Source organism: Nomascus leucogenys, chromosome 17, assembly GCF_006542625.1.
Source record: "Nomascus leucogenys isolate Asia chromosome 17, Asia_NLE_v1, whole genome shotgun sequence".
NCBI classification, from domain to species: Eukaryota; Metazoa; Chordata; class Mammalia; order Primates; family Hylobatidae; genus Nomascus; species Nomascus leucogenys.
This window is the reverse complement of record NC_044397.1, coordinates 81,683,806-81,699,375: the sequence shown is the minus strand read 5'-3', so window position 1 is coordinate 81,699,375 and position 15,570 is coordinate 81,683,806. Positions and strand designations below refer to the sequence as shown.

Sequence of the window (15,570 nt, the reverse complement as noted above, 5' to 3'; positions counted from 1 at the left end):
ATCCGCCCGCTTCGGCCTCCCAAAGTGCTGGGATTACAGGCGTGAGCCACTGCGCCTGGCTGCCTAACACGTTTTTTTAAAGGTCACTTGAAACACCCTCTTCTTTCACATTACAGTCATTTATGTGTGTTTCCTACTGGAATATATTCAGACTTCTTAAGGTATTAGCTACCTATAGGCCAGGAGCGGTGGCTCACGCCTGTAATCCCAGCAATTTGGGAGGCGAGGCGGGTGGATCACGAGGTCAGGAGATAGAGACCATCCTGGCTAACATGGTGAAACCCCTCTACTAAAAATACAAAAAATCAGCCGGGCGTGGTGGTGGGTGCCTGTAGTCCCAGCTACTTGGGAGGCTGAGGCAGGACAATGGCATCAACCAGAGAGGTGGAGCTTGCAGTGAGCCGAGATCGCACCACTGCACTCCATCCTGGGTGACAGAGTGAGACTCTGTCTCAGAAAAAAAATAAAAATTAAAAATAAAAATAAAAAAGGCCGGGTGCCGTGGCTCACATCTGGAATCCCAGCACTTTGGGAGGCCGAGGCAGGTGGATCACGAGGTCAGGAGATCAAGACCATCCTGGCTAACATGGTGAAACCCCGTCTCTACTAAATATACAAAAAATTAGCTGGGCGTGGTGGCGGGCGCCTGTAGTCCCAGCTACTAGGGAGGCTGAAGCAGGAAAATGGTGTGAACCCGGAAGGCGGAGCTTGCAGTGAGCCAAGATGGCACCAACCACTGCACTCCAGCCTGGGGGACAGAGCAAGACTCCGTCTCAAAAAAAAAAAAAAAAAAGGTATTAGCTACCTATCTTTCCTTCAGCATGGTGCTAGTACTGAATATTCTCAATATTTACAATTTGGTCTCCCTCAAAAGAGAAAAACAAGGGTTTTAAAAGAACCAAAGAAAAGACAAGGAATAACATTCTAGTGTAAGAAAAAATATTTTTAAAAATGAGAAATATTGGGAAATTAAAACTCAGGATGGGTAAACTTTCGTATAAATATGCACTGGGGGGATGTGAGGGAAAAGGAAGGACCAGTTCCTCAATCAATCATATTTCTCCATTGTACCACAATAAAGAGACAATCCCATTTTCAAAGAAATTAGCTTTTATTTGAGACTACTTTTCCCCACATGTATCTTTTAAGAATTCTATGCTATATGATAACCTGCTTATCCACTGTCCCAATACCAAAATTTCTAACAGCAAATTATACAACTGCTCTAGGTAATAAATAAGGGTTGTCCTTCACTGATTAAGGGAATAAACTTCAATAAATTTAACAACAACAAAAAAAATCACACTTTAGTTTTTAAGTTTTAACAGATGTATTTCAAATACAGCATGTTTTACAGTTCACAAGCTTTTCATCTCAAAAAAAAAACTTTCAACTACCTGACTGTTCCATTCCACCCCAGACAAACCTGACATGACTGAACTACTTCATGTGTTACTTTCCCGAAAATAAAGTTAAAAAAAAAAAAAAGAGCTCATGATAAATGCAGATCTCTAATACACTATCTAACACAAAAGAAGCTTTAAAAAGACAGTTTCTTTCCTTATTTGATTAGCTAGAAGTTTATCTAGGTAAAAGCAAAAAAATTTACAAAGCATAACATTGGGATTCTTTTTATACTCAAGATGTTTAACTGCTCAAAATGACAATTACATCTTTAAGAGTATAATAAAAGGGGTGGAAAACAGCAACACAATTGACAAAAGTGTAGATGCTAAATAAACCAAAGTGTTTTTCTTAAGGAGTAGGAAGAATCCAAAGCTTGGGGACATCTCAGAATTGAAAAGAAAATAAAGAGGGAAAAAAGTCCTTAATTGCAACCATTCCGTTATCAATAGCGTCCTAAAAGAGAAAAAGCAAAAAAAAAAAAAAAAGTTAACAATTATAGTTTAATTTGCCTCATATTTTTCCAACTATTAACTGCCACCTTCCACCTTATACTCTAATATTCTAAAGTAAGCCATTAATTAGAAATGAGGTTTTTAATGCTAAAAAAGCAAAGTTCACATACTTGGGCTGTAGGAACGAGATCTTGATCGTGATCTATATCGACTATAATATGGAGAAGGTGATCGTCTTCTGTAAGAAATGAAAGATTACTTAGCATACTATATAATCACTCCACTGAGGCAGATTAAAATAAAAATTCCTCATCATTCAAAATAACAATGTACCGAAGGTGATAACTACCTAAGTTCTCTTTGTGCCAATAAGAAAAGTATATAGCACAAAAAAATACTGGCATATACAGATTGCTAACTTCTGTTCCCAAAGCATCATATATAATCTATTTTAAAAATCAAGTTTTTATTCATATGTATCCAACATAAAAGTGCGAAGTAACACTACTATCATCTAATTTAGAACAGAAAGCTCAAGTTAAAACATTACCTGTACCGGTAATCATAGTCTTCATATCTGTCATACCCACGATCATATCCTCTATCATAGTAAGAATCTCGACGTCTGCCACCACCTCCACCTCCACCGCCGCCGCCTCCTCCACCACCACCACCACTACTGCATAAAAATGTAAAAATTCTGCATTAGTGTGAATGACTACTTTCCAGGACACTTTAATACAAACTGAATGGCTTAAAAAAGAGAAAAGTGAGAAAGAACATCCCTTTCATGAGAAATTGCCTCCGTATCTCATTTTACTGACTCCTATGGTATTCTGGTTTGCCTTATTCAACTACATACATAACCAAGGGCTCCACAAAACTCTCAAAACTCTTAACTGCTCTTCTACTAATGCACTGCTCAAATCAAAATCTTTTCAACAAATTGAAATGATGAAGCACTGTGTGGAGCAGCAGTATAAAAATGCTAAGATGCATCCCTACTGCTAAATGAGACTGGTAAATAAATAAATAAATGAATAAAAGGTGTATCCCTGTGACTAAAAGGCAATAAACACCAAGAATTTTAAAGTAACTAACTCTGGACACCAAAGAGAATACCAAGGAATGACTATATTCCTTCTTTTATTCCCAAGAAATACCTCTGTGAATACTGCCTTTGGTTGTATATTTTATTTATTTTTTTGAGACGGAGTCTTGCTCTGTCGCCCAGGCTGGAGTGCAGTGGTGTGATCTCGGCTCACTGCAAGCTCCACCTCCCGGGTTCATGCCATTCTCCTGCCTCAGCCTCCTGAGTAGCTGGGACTACAGGCGCCTGCCACCACACCCAGCTAATTTTTTGTATTTTTAGTAGAGACAGGGTTTCACCGTGGTCCTGATCTCGTGATCCACCCGCCTCGGCCTCCCAAAGTGCTGGGATTACAGGTGTGAGCCGCTGCACCCGGCCAATGAATATTGTGAGCCAGCCAGGAGGGTTGTATATTTAAAAACATTATCAAAACCCCTACTTACGTTTTTTTCTTTTTTGAGGAAAAGTCTCACTCTGTCGCCCAGGCTCACTGCAACCTCCGCCTCCCAAGTTCAAGTGATTCCTGTGCCTCAGCTCCCGAGTAGCTGGGATTACAGGCATGTACCACCACATCCGGCTAATTTTTGTATTCTTTTTTAGTAGAAGCAGGGTTTTGCCATGTTGCCCAGGATGGTCTTGAACTCCCAGCCTCAAGTGATCTGCCTGCCTCAGCCTCCCAAAGTGCTGAGATTACAGGTGTGAGTCACTACACATCAGACTGGGGTACAATGGCTAATGCCTGTAATCTCAGCACTGGGAAGTCAAGGTGGGTGAATCCCTTGAGCCCAGGTGTTCAAGACCCACCCCGGGAATGTAATGAGACCTCTCTAAGAGAGCCTTTCTCTCTTTAAAACAAAAAAACTAGCATGGTGGCATGCACATGCAGTCCCAGCTATTTTGGAGGCTGAGGTGGGAGGATTGCTATGGCCCAGGAAGAAGATGCAGCGAGCCAAAGTTGCTCACAAGGTGCTACACGTTCTTTTTATAACCTACCCCCAATCTTATTCTTTTGCTTATGAGGCGCAACATCACTGTAAACTCTGCTTCTCAGGCTGAAGCAATCCTCCCACTTCAGCCTCCTGAGTAGCTAGGACTACAGGTGCCTGCTACCACGCCCAGCTAATTTTTGTATGTTTTTAGGAGAGATGGGATTTCACCATGTTGTCCAGGCTGGTCACACACTCCTGGGCTCAAGTGATCCATCCACCTTGACTTCCCAGTGCTGGGATTATTGGTGTTGAGCCACTGTGCCCAGCCTACTGTGGAATCTTTTAATATGTTTAACAAATGCTAAAATCAATAAAATCTGTCTTATACACACAGACTTCCCCAGGTCACGTAAGAACAAAAAGAGGGATGGGTGTGGTGCCTCATGCCTGTAATCCCAGCACTTTGGGAGGCCGAGGCAGGCAGATCACGAGGTCAGGAGATTGAGACACCATCCCGGCTAACACGGTGAAACCCCGTCTCTACTAAAAATACAAAAAATTAGCCGGGCGCAGTGGCGGGCACCTGTAGTCCCAGCTACTTGGAAGGCTGAGGCAGAAGAATGCCGTGAACCTGGGAGACAGAGCTTGCAGTGAGCCGAGATCGCGCCACTGGACTTCAGCGTGGGCGACAGAGCAAGACTCCACCTCAAAAAAAAAAAAAAAAAAAAAAAAGAAAACAAACAAAAAAACAAAAAAAGAGAATCAGTATTTAAACAGCAAATGATATTTTTCTAGTATTCCATAATTTTTCTCCTTGTACAGTACAAAGAGCTGAGCCAGGTTTGGGGGAAAAAAAAAAAGCCAGGATGTACTTTTGATAGTTTTAATTTATCCTGTTCCTCAAACATAGATGTGTAAAAATAAAAAGACTGGCTGGCCGGGTGTGGTGGCTCACACCTGTAATCCCAGCACTTTGGGAGGCCGAGGCGGGTGGATCACGAGGTCGGGAGATCAAGACCATCCTGGCTAACACAACAGTGAAACCCCGTCTCTACTAAAAATACAAAAAAAAAAAAAAAAAAAAAAAAAAAACACTGGCTGAGGCAGGTGGATTGCTTGAGCCCACGAGTTCAAGACTGGCCTGTACAACATAGTGAAATCTTATCTCTAAAACACAAAACCAACAAACAAAAAAAAAAACGTATTTAACTTTCAACTCTATCCTGCCACGGTGGCTCACACCTGCAATCCCACACTTTGGGAGGCCAAGGCGAGCAGATCACTTCAGCCCAGAATTTCAAGACCAGCCTGGGCAACAAGGCAAAATCCTACATGGCAAAACCCCATCTCTACAAAAAACACAAAAATTAGCTGGGCGTGGTGGCACGTGCCTATAGTCCCAGCTAATTGGGAGGCTGAGGTGGGAGGACTGCTTGACCCAGGAAGCAGAGGTTGCAGTGAGCTGAGATGGCGCCACAGCAGCCCAGCCTGGGCCACAGAGTGAGACCATGTATGTTCCAAACCCAACCCCCTTGCCAAAATCAATTCTAATTATAGGAAAAAAGTTTCTCAGTAATCAAAATTTTGCACATATTTCTGGTGGATTTCATAGTTTAGCTTAGGAAACTTGAACTCTTACTGAGTTGGTCTGCCCATGTAGATGCCTGGTGTTGGTGTGTGCGCTCTCTTGGTGATAGAATAATCCACCCGAATTCTTCTACCATCCAGCTCCATTCCATTTGCCCTTTCCATAGCCTAGAAAGAATAGGCACAAAAAGTCATGTATAATTCACCAGTCTTGAAGTAATCATTACTTAAAATTAAGCACAAAGTACATGTAATCCAAATAAACTCCTGATTTTGAAAATGACAGCAGTGTAGCTTGTACAGGGCATTGTGTAGACAATTCTAGACCTCAACAACGTCCAGAACACATTTTAATTTACTCAGCAGAAAGAGTAGTTAATAAACTTTCCCAAATAATTTTCCAGTTCTGGTTCAATTCCCATTCCCCACTCCATGAGATCAGCAAAGAATAGTTAACAAACTTTCCTAAATAATTTTCCAGTTCTGGTTCAATTCCCATTCCCCACTCCATGAGATCAACAGGGGAGCGGAGACTGAAGTCTTTTCAAGCTAAACTTCTTGTAGGTTGCCCAGGTAGACTGCCACTTCATACTTTCTAGTCTCCAGCGATTTCACTTACAAAGACTGATTTCAGAACATTAAAAAGGGTTTGCTAAGCTTTATACACGTTCTTTTTATAACCTGCCCCCAATCTTATTCTTTAGTTTGCAGTCTAGTATACTGATTAAGACTCAGTGAGCAACCAAGAAGAAATGATATAAACAGACAAGAACAAATTTATGGTAATGCCTTTCAGCCTTTTACTGAGACTGAACTAATAAAAGTGTAATAAACTAATAAAAACTACACAATTTTTATGTATCCACAAATATTTCCCCGTAAGAGTGCCCCATAAACTAAACATCATTAAAAAAAGGGGGGGGTTCTCACTCCATTGCCCAGGCTGGCAGTGACAAGATCATAGTTCACTGTGGCCTCAAACTTCTCAGCTTATGCAATCCTCCAGCCTTAGTCTCCTAAGTAGCTAGGACCACAGGTTTGTGCCACCATGCTTGGCTAATTAAAACAAAAATTCTTGATAGAGAAGGGGTCTAAACAGTATTCCATTCAATGGATTGCATTTTATTATTTATGAGATCAAGTTTCGTTCTTGTTGCACAGGCTGGAGTGCAATGGCATGACCTCGGTTCACTGCAGCCTCTGCCTCCCGGGTTCAAGCTATTCTCCTGCCTCAGCCTCCCAAGTAGCTGGGACTACAGGCATGAGCCACCATGCCCAGCTAATTTTTTGTATTTTTAGTAGAGATGGGGTTTCGCCAGGATGGTCTCGATCTCTTGACCTCGTGATCCGCCCACCTCGGCCTCCCAAAGTGCTGGGATTACGAGCGTAAGCCACCACGCCTGGCCTGCATGCATTTATTTTTGTAGAGACAAGATCTCGATATGTTGCCCAGGCTGGTCTCCTGACTCGTGGCCTCGAGGGACCTTCCCACCTCAGCCTCCCAAATAGCATGAGCCACCTTGCACAGCCTAATTCTTGAAGATAAGAGATGTCTCTTTGGTCTCTTTGAAAAGACCTCAGAGTATTATTTGTTGCTGGGACAATTTTTTTTCCTTTTCTCTCACACACATATATATATTTGTAGAGACCAAGTCTCCCTATGTTTCCCCAGGCTGGTCTCAAACTCCTGGGCTCAAGTAAATCCTCTTCCCAAAGTGCTGGGATTAGAGGCATGAGCCACCACACCCGGTCCAATTTTTAAAAAGAACTTTACATCACATAAATGTCTGCAAAAGCAAAGCTGCAACAAATTGAACACATCTTCCATTTGAAGTTCCAAAAATCAAAATTCTCTAAGTTGATCTCCCCCCACCCCATCCTAAGCACCCCCCCAAAAAACACACACAAAATCTGTAAGTACTTCTTACTAAAACAGGGTGAGGAGCTTCTATTATTATCTTCACCATATGCACATTAATAACTTTGACACTTCAGTGAAATTTTCAGAATCAGGGAAAAGTTAGTCAAAAAGGAATACAAATTTTAAAAAGATTTTAAAAATCACTTTAGGCCGGGCACAATGGCTCACACCTGTACTCCCAAGCACTTTGGGAGGCCAAGATGGGTGGATCATGAGGTGTCAAGAGATCAAGACCATCCCGACCAACATGGTGAAACCCCATCTCTACTAAAAATACAAAAATTAGCTGGGTGTGGTGGCATGCACCTGTAGTCCCAGCTACTCGGGAGGCTGAGGCAGAATTGCCTGAACCCGGGAGGCAGAGGTTGCAGTGAGCCAAGATTGTGCCACTGCCCTCCAGCCTGGCAACGGAGCAAGACTCCGTCTCAAAAAAAAAAGAAAAATCACTTTAGCCAAGTGAAGTGGCTCATGCCTGTAATCCTGGCACTTTGGGGAGGCCAAGGAGGGCAGATCGCTTGAGGTCCAGAGTTTGAGGCTAGCCTGGGCAATGGGGCAAAACCCCGTCTCTACCAAAAAAATACAAAAATTAGCCAGGCATGGTGGTGCACACCTGTTGTCCCAGCTACTCGGGAGGCTAAGGTGGGAGGATCACTTGAGCCTGGGAGGCGGAAGTTGCAGTGAGCTGAGATCGTGCCACCACACTCCAGCCTAGGCGACAGGGCAAAGAGCAAGACCTCATCTCCAAAAAAAAACCAAAACCAAAAACAAACAAACAACAACAACAAAAAAAGAAAAAAATCACATCACTTCGGATTGCCTGTCCCTAAAGACTGGAGGCAGTCTCAGCCATAGAGAAGAAACCATACAACATGCCTGTGTTAGCTGAGAATTCAGCCTGGGCAACCGAAAAGAGAAACTGCGATTTAGCTGACAAGCCTAGTCATCCCGCTCCTTAAGTAACATACTGTCACCTAGTGAACTAAAAGGAACTTCTAACCCTGCCACTAAGTAACTGCTCCTGTCTTTAAAGTTGCCAGTTAAGCTTTTTTTTTTTTTTCTTTTTGAAATGAAGTGGAGTCTCACTCTGTTGCCCAGGCTGGGGTGAAGTGGCACAAACTTAGCTCACTACAACCTCTGCCTCCCAGGTTCAAGCAATTCTCCTGCCTCAGCCTCCCAAGTAGCTTGGGATTACAGGTGCTTGCCACAATGCCTGGCTAATTTTTGTATTTTTAGTAGAGACGGGGTTTCACCATGTTGGCCAGGCTGGTCTTGAACTCCTGACCTCAGGTGATCCACCCACCTCAGCCTCCCGAAGTGCTGGGCTTACAAGGTGCGAGCCACTATGCCCGGCCTGCCATTTTAGTTTTATCCAGAAGTGGAAGGGGGGAGGTGGAATCAAGAGATAAACACGTTTCACATTAAAAAATAATAATAAAAAAAATTAAACTGTTCTGGCTTGCATTTTGCAACTTTTACTTCAGCTCAGATATCCTAGTATTTCTAAACTGATAACCTGTATCTCTTGAGAAAAGGAACATATAAATCACAAATATGTAACAGTAAAAAAAAAAAAAGTCATAATACTGACAAATTAAGGTATTAAACTGCCTGTGACATAAATGACTTAAAAATTAAAGTACTAGTTTGTTAAGAGTTATCCGGGGTTTCTCAACCTTAGCACTATTGACATTTTGAACCTGATTCCATGTTATGGGGTGCCAGCTTGTGTACTGTATGGTTATTTAGCAGTGTTCCTGGCTTCTACCCACCAGATGCCAAGAACTTACTGTTTTTGAAAGATAGCCTGACTTGGCCAGGCGCGGTGGCTCACGCCTGTAATCCCAACACCTTGGGAGGCTGAGGCAGGCAGATCACGAGGTCAAGAGATTGAGATCATCCTGGCTAACAAAGTGAAACCCCGCCTCTATTAAAAATACAAAAAATTAGCTGGATGTGGTGGCGGGTGCCTGTAGTCCTAGCTACACGGGAGGCTGAGGCAGGAGAATGGCATGAACCCGGGAGGTGGAGCTTGCAGTGAGCTGAGATCGCGCCACTGCACTCCAGCCTGGGCGACAGACCAAGACTCCGTCTCAAAAAAAAAAAAAAGAAAAAAAAAAGAAAAATAGCCTGATTATTAAGGTCTAATAAAACTTCCAGATATATACGAATATATATATTTTAATTTAAAAGATAGAAGGTCTAATAAAACTAAAAGTACTGAGCTTCAAATTCCTTAAAATGCAATTTTCTAAATCAATTACTATCAACTTTTAGTAGAATAAGTAAGCCTAGGCCAGGTATGGTGGCTCACATCAGTAATTCTAGTACCTTGGGAGGCCAAGGCAGGAGGAACAGTTCAGGCCAGGAGTTGTTCCGAGACCAGCCTAAGCAACACAGCAACACTCCCTGCAAAAACTTAAAGCAAGCCTACCACTTCCTTTATAATATCTAACATGTTAGAATAGCACTATTTCAAATCATTGACATTGATTCGTTCATTGTGTTAGGCAAGTTAAGAACAGCACTAAAAAATTATCAATTCTTTCCATGTACTATTTTTCAATTATTGAACAGACTGATAAATGAACATTTAGAGAATAGAAAAACAAGTTCCTTCCTCACTATAGACACAAAATTAAACATATCAAACCTAAACATCACAGAATTACTTTTTAAAAGTTAATGTAATCATCTGTTTGGAGCATCGTTATGGCTTCTTCAAAAGAGAACACTTACACATACTTTTTCCATTAATTTAAACACATATAGCTCACTTTACACAGCCAGATTTCAACTAGGATATGCCTATAGCAGAGAGCATAACCAAAAAAAGTGAAACTGTGGTCACTCCAATTGTTAACACTGAGAAGCAGAGTTTGAATCAGGTCAAAATTAGAAAGGACACAACAGGCCATGTATGATGGCTCATGCCTGTAAACCCAGCATTCTGGGAGGATCACTTGAGGCCAGGAGTTCGAGATAAGCCTGGGCAACGTAGTGAGACCTCATTTCTACAACAAAAAATTATCTGGGCATGGTGGCCCACACTTGTAGTCTCTGCTACTCAGGAGGCTGAGGTAGGAAGACTGCTTGAGCCCAGGAGGTCGAGGCTGCACTCCAGCCTGGGCAACAGAGCAAAATCAGCAAGATCCTATCTTTTTTTTTTTTTTTCTGAGACGGAGTCTCGCTCTGTTGCCCAGGCTGGAGTGCAGTGGCGCCATCTTGGCTCACTGTAAGCTCCACCTCCTGGGTTCGCACCATTCTCCTGCCTCAGCCTCCAGAGTAGCTGGGACTACAAGTGCCCGCCACCACGCCTGGCTAATTGTTCGTATTTTTAGCAGAGACGGGGTTTCACCGTGTTAGCCAGGATGGTCTCGATCTCCTGACCTCGTGATCCACCCGCCTTGGTCTCCCAAAGTGCTGGGATTACAGGCATGAGCCTCCGCGCCTGGCCGCAAGATCCTATCTTTATTAAAAAAAAAAAAGAAAGAAAGAAAAAAGGATGCCATGTTTACAGAAAGAAAAGTCTGTTAACTTTTCACACTAATTCAGTACTATAATCAGGCATATAAAAGACAAATTTACCTCCTTTGAGTCATCTATTCTCTCAAAATACACAAATGCAAATCCTCGAGATCGCCCAGTTCGCTGATCATAAACCACATTGACACCACTCAATGGTCCATATCGAGAAAATACTTCACGAAGATCTCTCTCTGTTGTGTACAAACTGAGGCCAAACACTCCAAGGCAAGTGTTGGGATCTGGATTTGCCTATTGAATAAAAATATTATTTAAAACTCCAAATTAAAATCAAAATTAAAGAAACACAGAAATACTTTCTTTAGAACACCTCATCTAATACACAATCAATATATTGTTTCTAGTAATTTGGAGATAAGATTTTAAGAGAACTAGAGCAGATGAGCTATATTTTACAATTCACAGTACACCCAAGGCCTTCTTTGGGATATGCTTTCTGTCTATAGCCTGAATTAAAATGTTCTTACTCTCCAGCCCAGCAATGTTCATAATGTATCCTAAAAATCTTGTAATCCCAGCCTTTGGGGAGGCGAGGTGGGTGGATCACCTGAGGTTAGGAGTTCGAGACCAGCCTGGCCAACATGGTGAAACCCCATCTCTACTAAAAATACAAAAATTAGCCGGGCATGGTGGCGGGCGCCTGTAATCCCAGCTACTCCAGAGGCTGAGGCAGGAGAATCGCTTGAATCCGGAGATGGAGGTTGCAGTGAACCAAGATCGCGCCATCGCACTCCAGCCTAGGCGACGAGAGTGTTAGAAATGTTTGTTTCTCGGTGTTGTAAAGAAATAGCACTTGAACATCCACTTTTTTAGTAAGGCCATTTTTATTTTCTGTAGAAAGGGTACATTTGTCAGCAGTTTTGTCACAAGAGTACACTGAACAAAGGAGACAGGGTCATTTATAATCTGACGTGTCTACCTTACTGTTGTGTTTGTTTTTTATTGGCTAGAATGGGACTTCACATTCTGTATTTGTCTTGATTGGCTAGTAACTTAGAACTTTTTTTTTTTTTTTTTTTTTTTTTTTTTTTTTTTTGAGACAGGGTCTCGCTCTTTCACCCAGCCCGGAGTGCAGTGGCGCAATCTCGGCTCACTGCAAGCTCCGCCTCCCGGGTTCACGCCATTCTCCTGCCTCAGCCCCCCGAGTAGCTGGGACTACAGGCGCCCGCCACTGCGCCTGGCTAATTTTTTGTGTTTTTAGTAGAGACGGGGTTTCACCGTGTTAGCCAGGATGGTCGCAGTCTGATCTTGTGATCCACCCTCCTCGGCCTCCCAAAGTGCTGGGATTACAGGCGTGAGCCACCGCGCCCGACCGTAACTTAGAACTTTTTAAAAGAGGCAAAGGCAGAGGAGAACAAAGGAAGGAGGAAGTAACTTGTGGAATGTTGAGAAAGGTAAAAACACCTTTAAATAAGGAAGAGGAACAGGCTATGACCTAATGCTTGTTTGGACCAGTATAAGCATGTTAGGGCAAATATTTAGGCTAAATTGTGGGAGCTAAGAACATAAAGTACATTGACTTTTTTATTACGGCTAGTAGATTTTTTTTTTTTTTTTTTTTTTTTTTGAGATGGAGTTTCACTCTTGTTGCCCAGGCTGGAGGGCAATGGTGCGATCTTGGCTCACCTCAACCTCCACCTCCCGAGGTCAAGCCATTCTCCTGCCTCAGCCTCCCAAGTAGATGGGATTACAGGCATGCACCACCACCCCCAGCTAATTTTGTATTTTTTAGTAGAGATGGGGTCTCTCCATGTTGGTCAGCCTGGTCTCGAACTCCCAACCTCAGGTGATCCACCCCACCCGGCCTAGCAGATATTTAAGAATGTTAGCACAGGTCTTTGAATAAATTTTGCTTCCAAGAGAAGTTATTATTATTTACTTCTAATTAGATGGGGAAGAAAATCTCTCTGAAGAAACTTTACTTTTTATAAGAGCGAAACTCCATCTCAAAAAAAAAAGTATCCTCAGTTTAATACCATCTTTCTAGTTTATTCAAATGCTTTACATCCCTTACAGATTTGTACTTAATCTGACTTCATCTGTAATTGTTGATTTAGACCCTCTCTCCTCCACTTTTTTTTTTTTCTGAGACAGGGTCTCATTCTCTTGCCCAAGCTGGAGTTCAGCGGCCTGATCATGGCTCACTGCAGCCTTGGCCTCCTTGGGCTCAGGGAATCCTCCCATCTCAGCCTCCCAAGTAGTTGGGATTACAGGCGTGAGCCAATATGCCTGGCCCATTTTCATTCTTTAGCAAGGATATTCTTTCAGTGTTCCCACAATCCAGATTTTAGAAATAAATTTACAGATTTCAAAACATTAAATGACATGCTCCACCACAGTTTAAGTTAGTATCCTGTGGGAGAAGCACAGTACAGCATGCAAACATGCTCTACAAACTTTAGAGCCCGGCTGCTTAGTTGAAACCTAGACTGCCAGTTAGCAAAAACTAAACCAAAACCAAAACTCCTTCAATGTCATACATCCAAGACTCAATTTCTTTTATCTATAACATAACTTGCCTCACAGAAATGTTAAGAGCTTTAAGTGTACTGAATAAAAGTGTTAGCTATGATTACTACAAAGTTTTTAATATTTCTTTGACCCCCTTACGCCATCATAAAACTTTGAACATATCCCAGTATTCCCAACTCAGCTTATGCTTTTCACTTGAATTCTTGGAACATATTTCTTTCTTTTTTTCTTTTTTTTTTTTTTTTTTTTGAGACGGAGTCTCGCTCTGTCACCCAGGCTGATCTTGGCTCACTGCAAGCTCTGCCTCCCGGGTTCACACCATTCTCCTGCCTCAGCCTCCCGAGTAGCTGGGACTACAGGCGTCCGCCACCGTGCCCAGCTAATTTTTTGTATTTTTAGTACAGACGGGGTTTCACCGTGGTCTCGATCTCCTGACCTCGTGATCCACCCGCCTTGGCCTCCCAAAGTGCTGGGATTACAGGCGTGAGCCACTGCACCTGGCCGGAACATATTTCTTCCCAAATTTCATCTCCTTTTTTTTTTTTTTTTGAGACAGAGTCTCACTCTGTCTCCCAGGCCAGACTGGAATACAGTGGCACAATCTCGGCTCACTGCAACCTCTGCTTCCCGGGGTTCAAGGTATTCTCCAGCCTCAGCCTCTCAAGTAGTTGGGATTACAGGTGTAAGCCACCACGCCCGGCTAATTTCTGTATTTTTAGCAGAGATGGGGTTTCACCATGTTGGCCAGGCTGGTCTTGAACTCCTGACCTCAGTTGATCCACCCCCTTTGGCCTCCCAAAGTGCTGGGATTACAGGTGTGAGCCACCACGCCCAGCCTTCATCTCCTTTTTACTCAAACGTCATGAAAAGAAAAATATACTCCTGGCCAGGCACGTTAGCTCACACCTGTAACCTCAGCACTTTGGGAGGCCAAGGCAGGTGGATCACCTGAGGTCAGGAGTTCGAGACCAGATGGGCCAACATGGTGAAACCCCATTTCTTTTTTTTCTTTTTTTTTTGAGACGGAGTCTCGCTCTGTCGCCCAGGCTGGAGTGCAGTGGCGCAATCTCGGCTCGCTGCAAGCTCCGCCTCCCGGGTTCACGCCATTCTCCTGCCTCAGCCTCTCCGAGTAGCTGGGACTACAGGTGCCCGCCACCATGCCTGGCTAATTTTTTTGTATTTTTAGTAGAGACGGGGTTTCACCGTGGTCTCGATCTCCTGACCTTGTGATCCGCCCGCCTCGGCCTCCCAAGAAACCCTGTTTCTAAAAATACAAAAATTAGCCAGGTGTGGTGGCGCACACCTGCAACCCCAGCTATTCAGGAGGCTAAGGCTGCAGTGAGTCGAAATTGCACCCCTGCACTCCAGCCTGGGAGACAGAGTAAGACTTTGTCTAAAAAAAGGAAAATATACTTCCTTTGCATTCTTTGTCATAAAACATGGTAAGCTTACGAAAGATGGTGGCATTTCCTTTACTCTGAAAGCTAAAGCAGCTTATTAAGGATGTTTCCAGAGTATCACTTCTAAACAATGGCCAAGCTCCCCTAAAAGCAAGATATGCCATGACTAAACACAGGAAAGAGAAAATAAGTCTTCATTAACTTTTATAAACCACATACCCTGCTGCCAGTATGTCTTCTCCGGTTAGACATTGGAGAATGGCTTCGGCTCCTTCGCCGCCGGTATTCTGGTGTATATGATCTACTTCGAGATCGTCTCCTATGAGAGTGAGAGTGGGATCTGGATCGAGTGTAACGTCTATGAGAATGTCTCCTTGACCTCGACCTTTGAGAGAAATACATTTAGGTAAAAATACTGAAACAAAATGGCTAAAGTCCCTCCCTCTCCCAAGGAGGTATACATATATCCCTAATTATTTTCAGGTCCTTCTTCCTTGTTTCTGAGGAAAGGATATTCTTCCTCTGGTTCACTTAAGTCACTACATCTTCCACTCTGGTCTCAGTCAAGCCCCTCTACATTCACCCTTTTCACCTAACCTTACAAAAATGTTAAGGTCCCATCTTCTTTTTAAAAAAAACAAAAAACAAAAACCCAACTATTGCTATAAAATAAAATCCTGGCTGGGTGCGGTGGCTCATGCCTGTAATCCCAGCACTCTGGGAGGCCGAGGTGAGTAGATCACGAGGTCAGGAGATCAAGACCATCCTG

The 15,570-nt window shown here is 43.0% G+C and overlaps 1 protein-coding gene across 7 annotated transcripts in view; it reads right to left on the bottom strand.

Moving 5' to 3' along the window:
• Window positions 1-1,092: 1,092 nt before the first annotated feature.
• Window positions 1,093-15,570, bottom strand: part of TRA2A (transformer 2 alpha homolog) — a 29,961-nt gene continuing 15,483 nt past the window's right edge. For all 7 annotated transcript variants that reach the window (XM_012496812.2, XM_012496813.2, XM_003270403.2 and 4 more), the window contains 6 exons: window positions 15,021-15,186; window positions 10,972-11,160; window positions 5,518-5,633; window positions 2,410-2,538; window positions 2,030-2,097; window positions 1,093-1,860 (listed from right to left, as the gene is read on the bottom strand). In XM_012496812.2, coding sequence (XP_012352266.1) covers window positions 1,850-1,860; window positions 2,030-2,097; window positions 2,410-2,538; window positions 5,518-5,633; window positions 10,972-11,160; window positions 15,021-15,053 — 546 coding nt within the window. In that variant the 5' untranslated portion in view covers window positions 15,054-15,186 and the 3' untranslated portion in view covers window positions 1,093-1,849. The remainder of the gene's footprint in view (window positions 1,861-2,029; window positions 2,098-2,409; window positions 2,539-5,517; window positions 5,634-10,971; window positions 11,161-15,020; window positions 15,187-15,570) is intronic.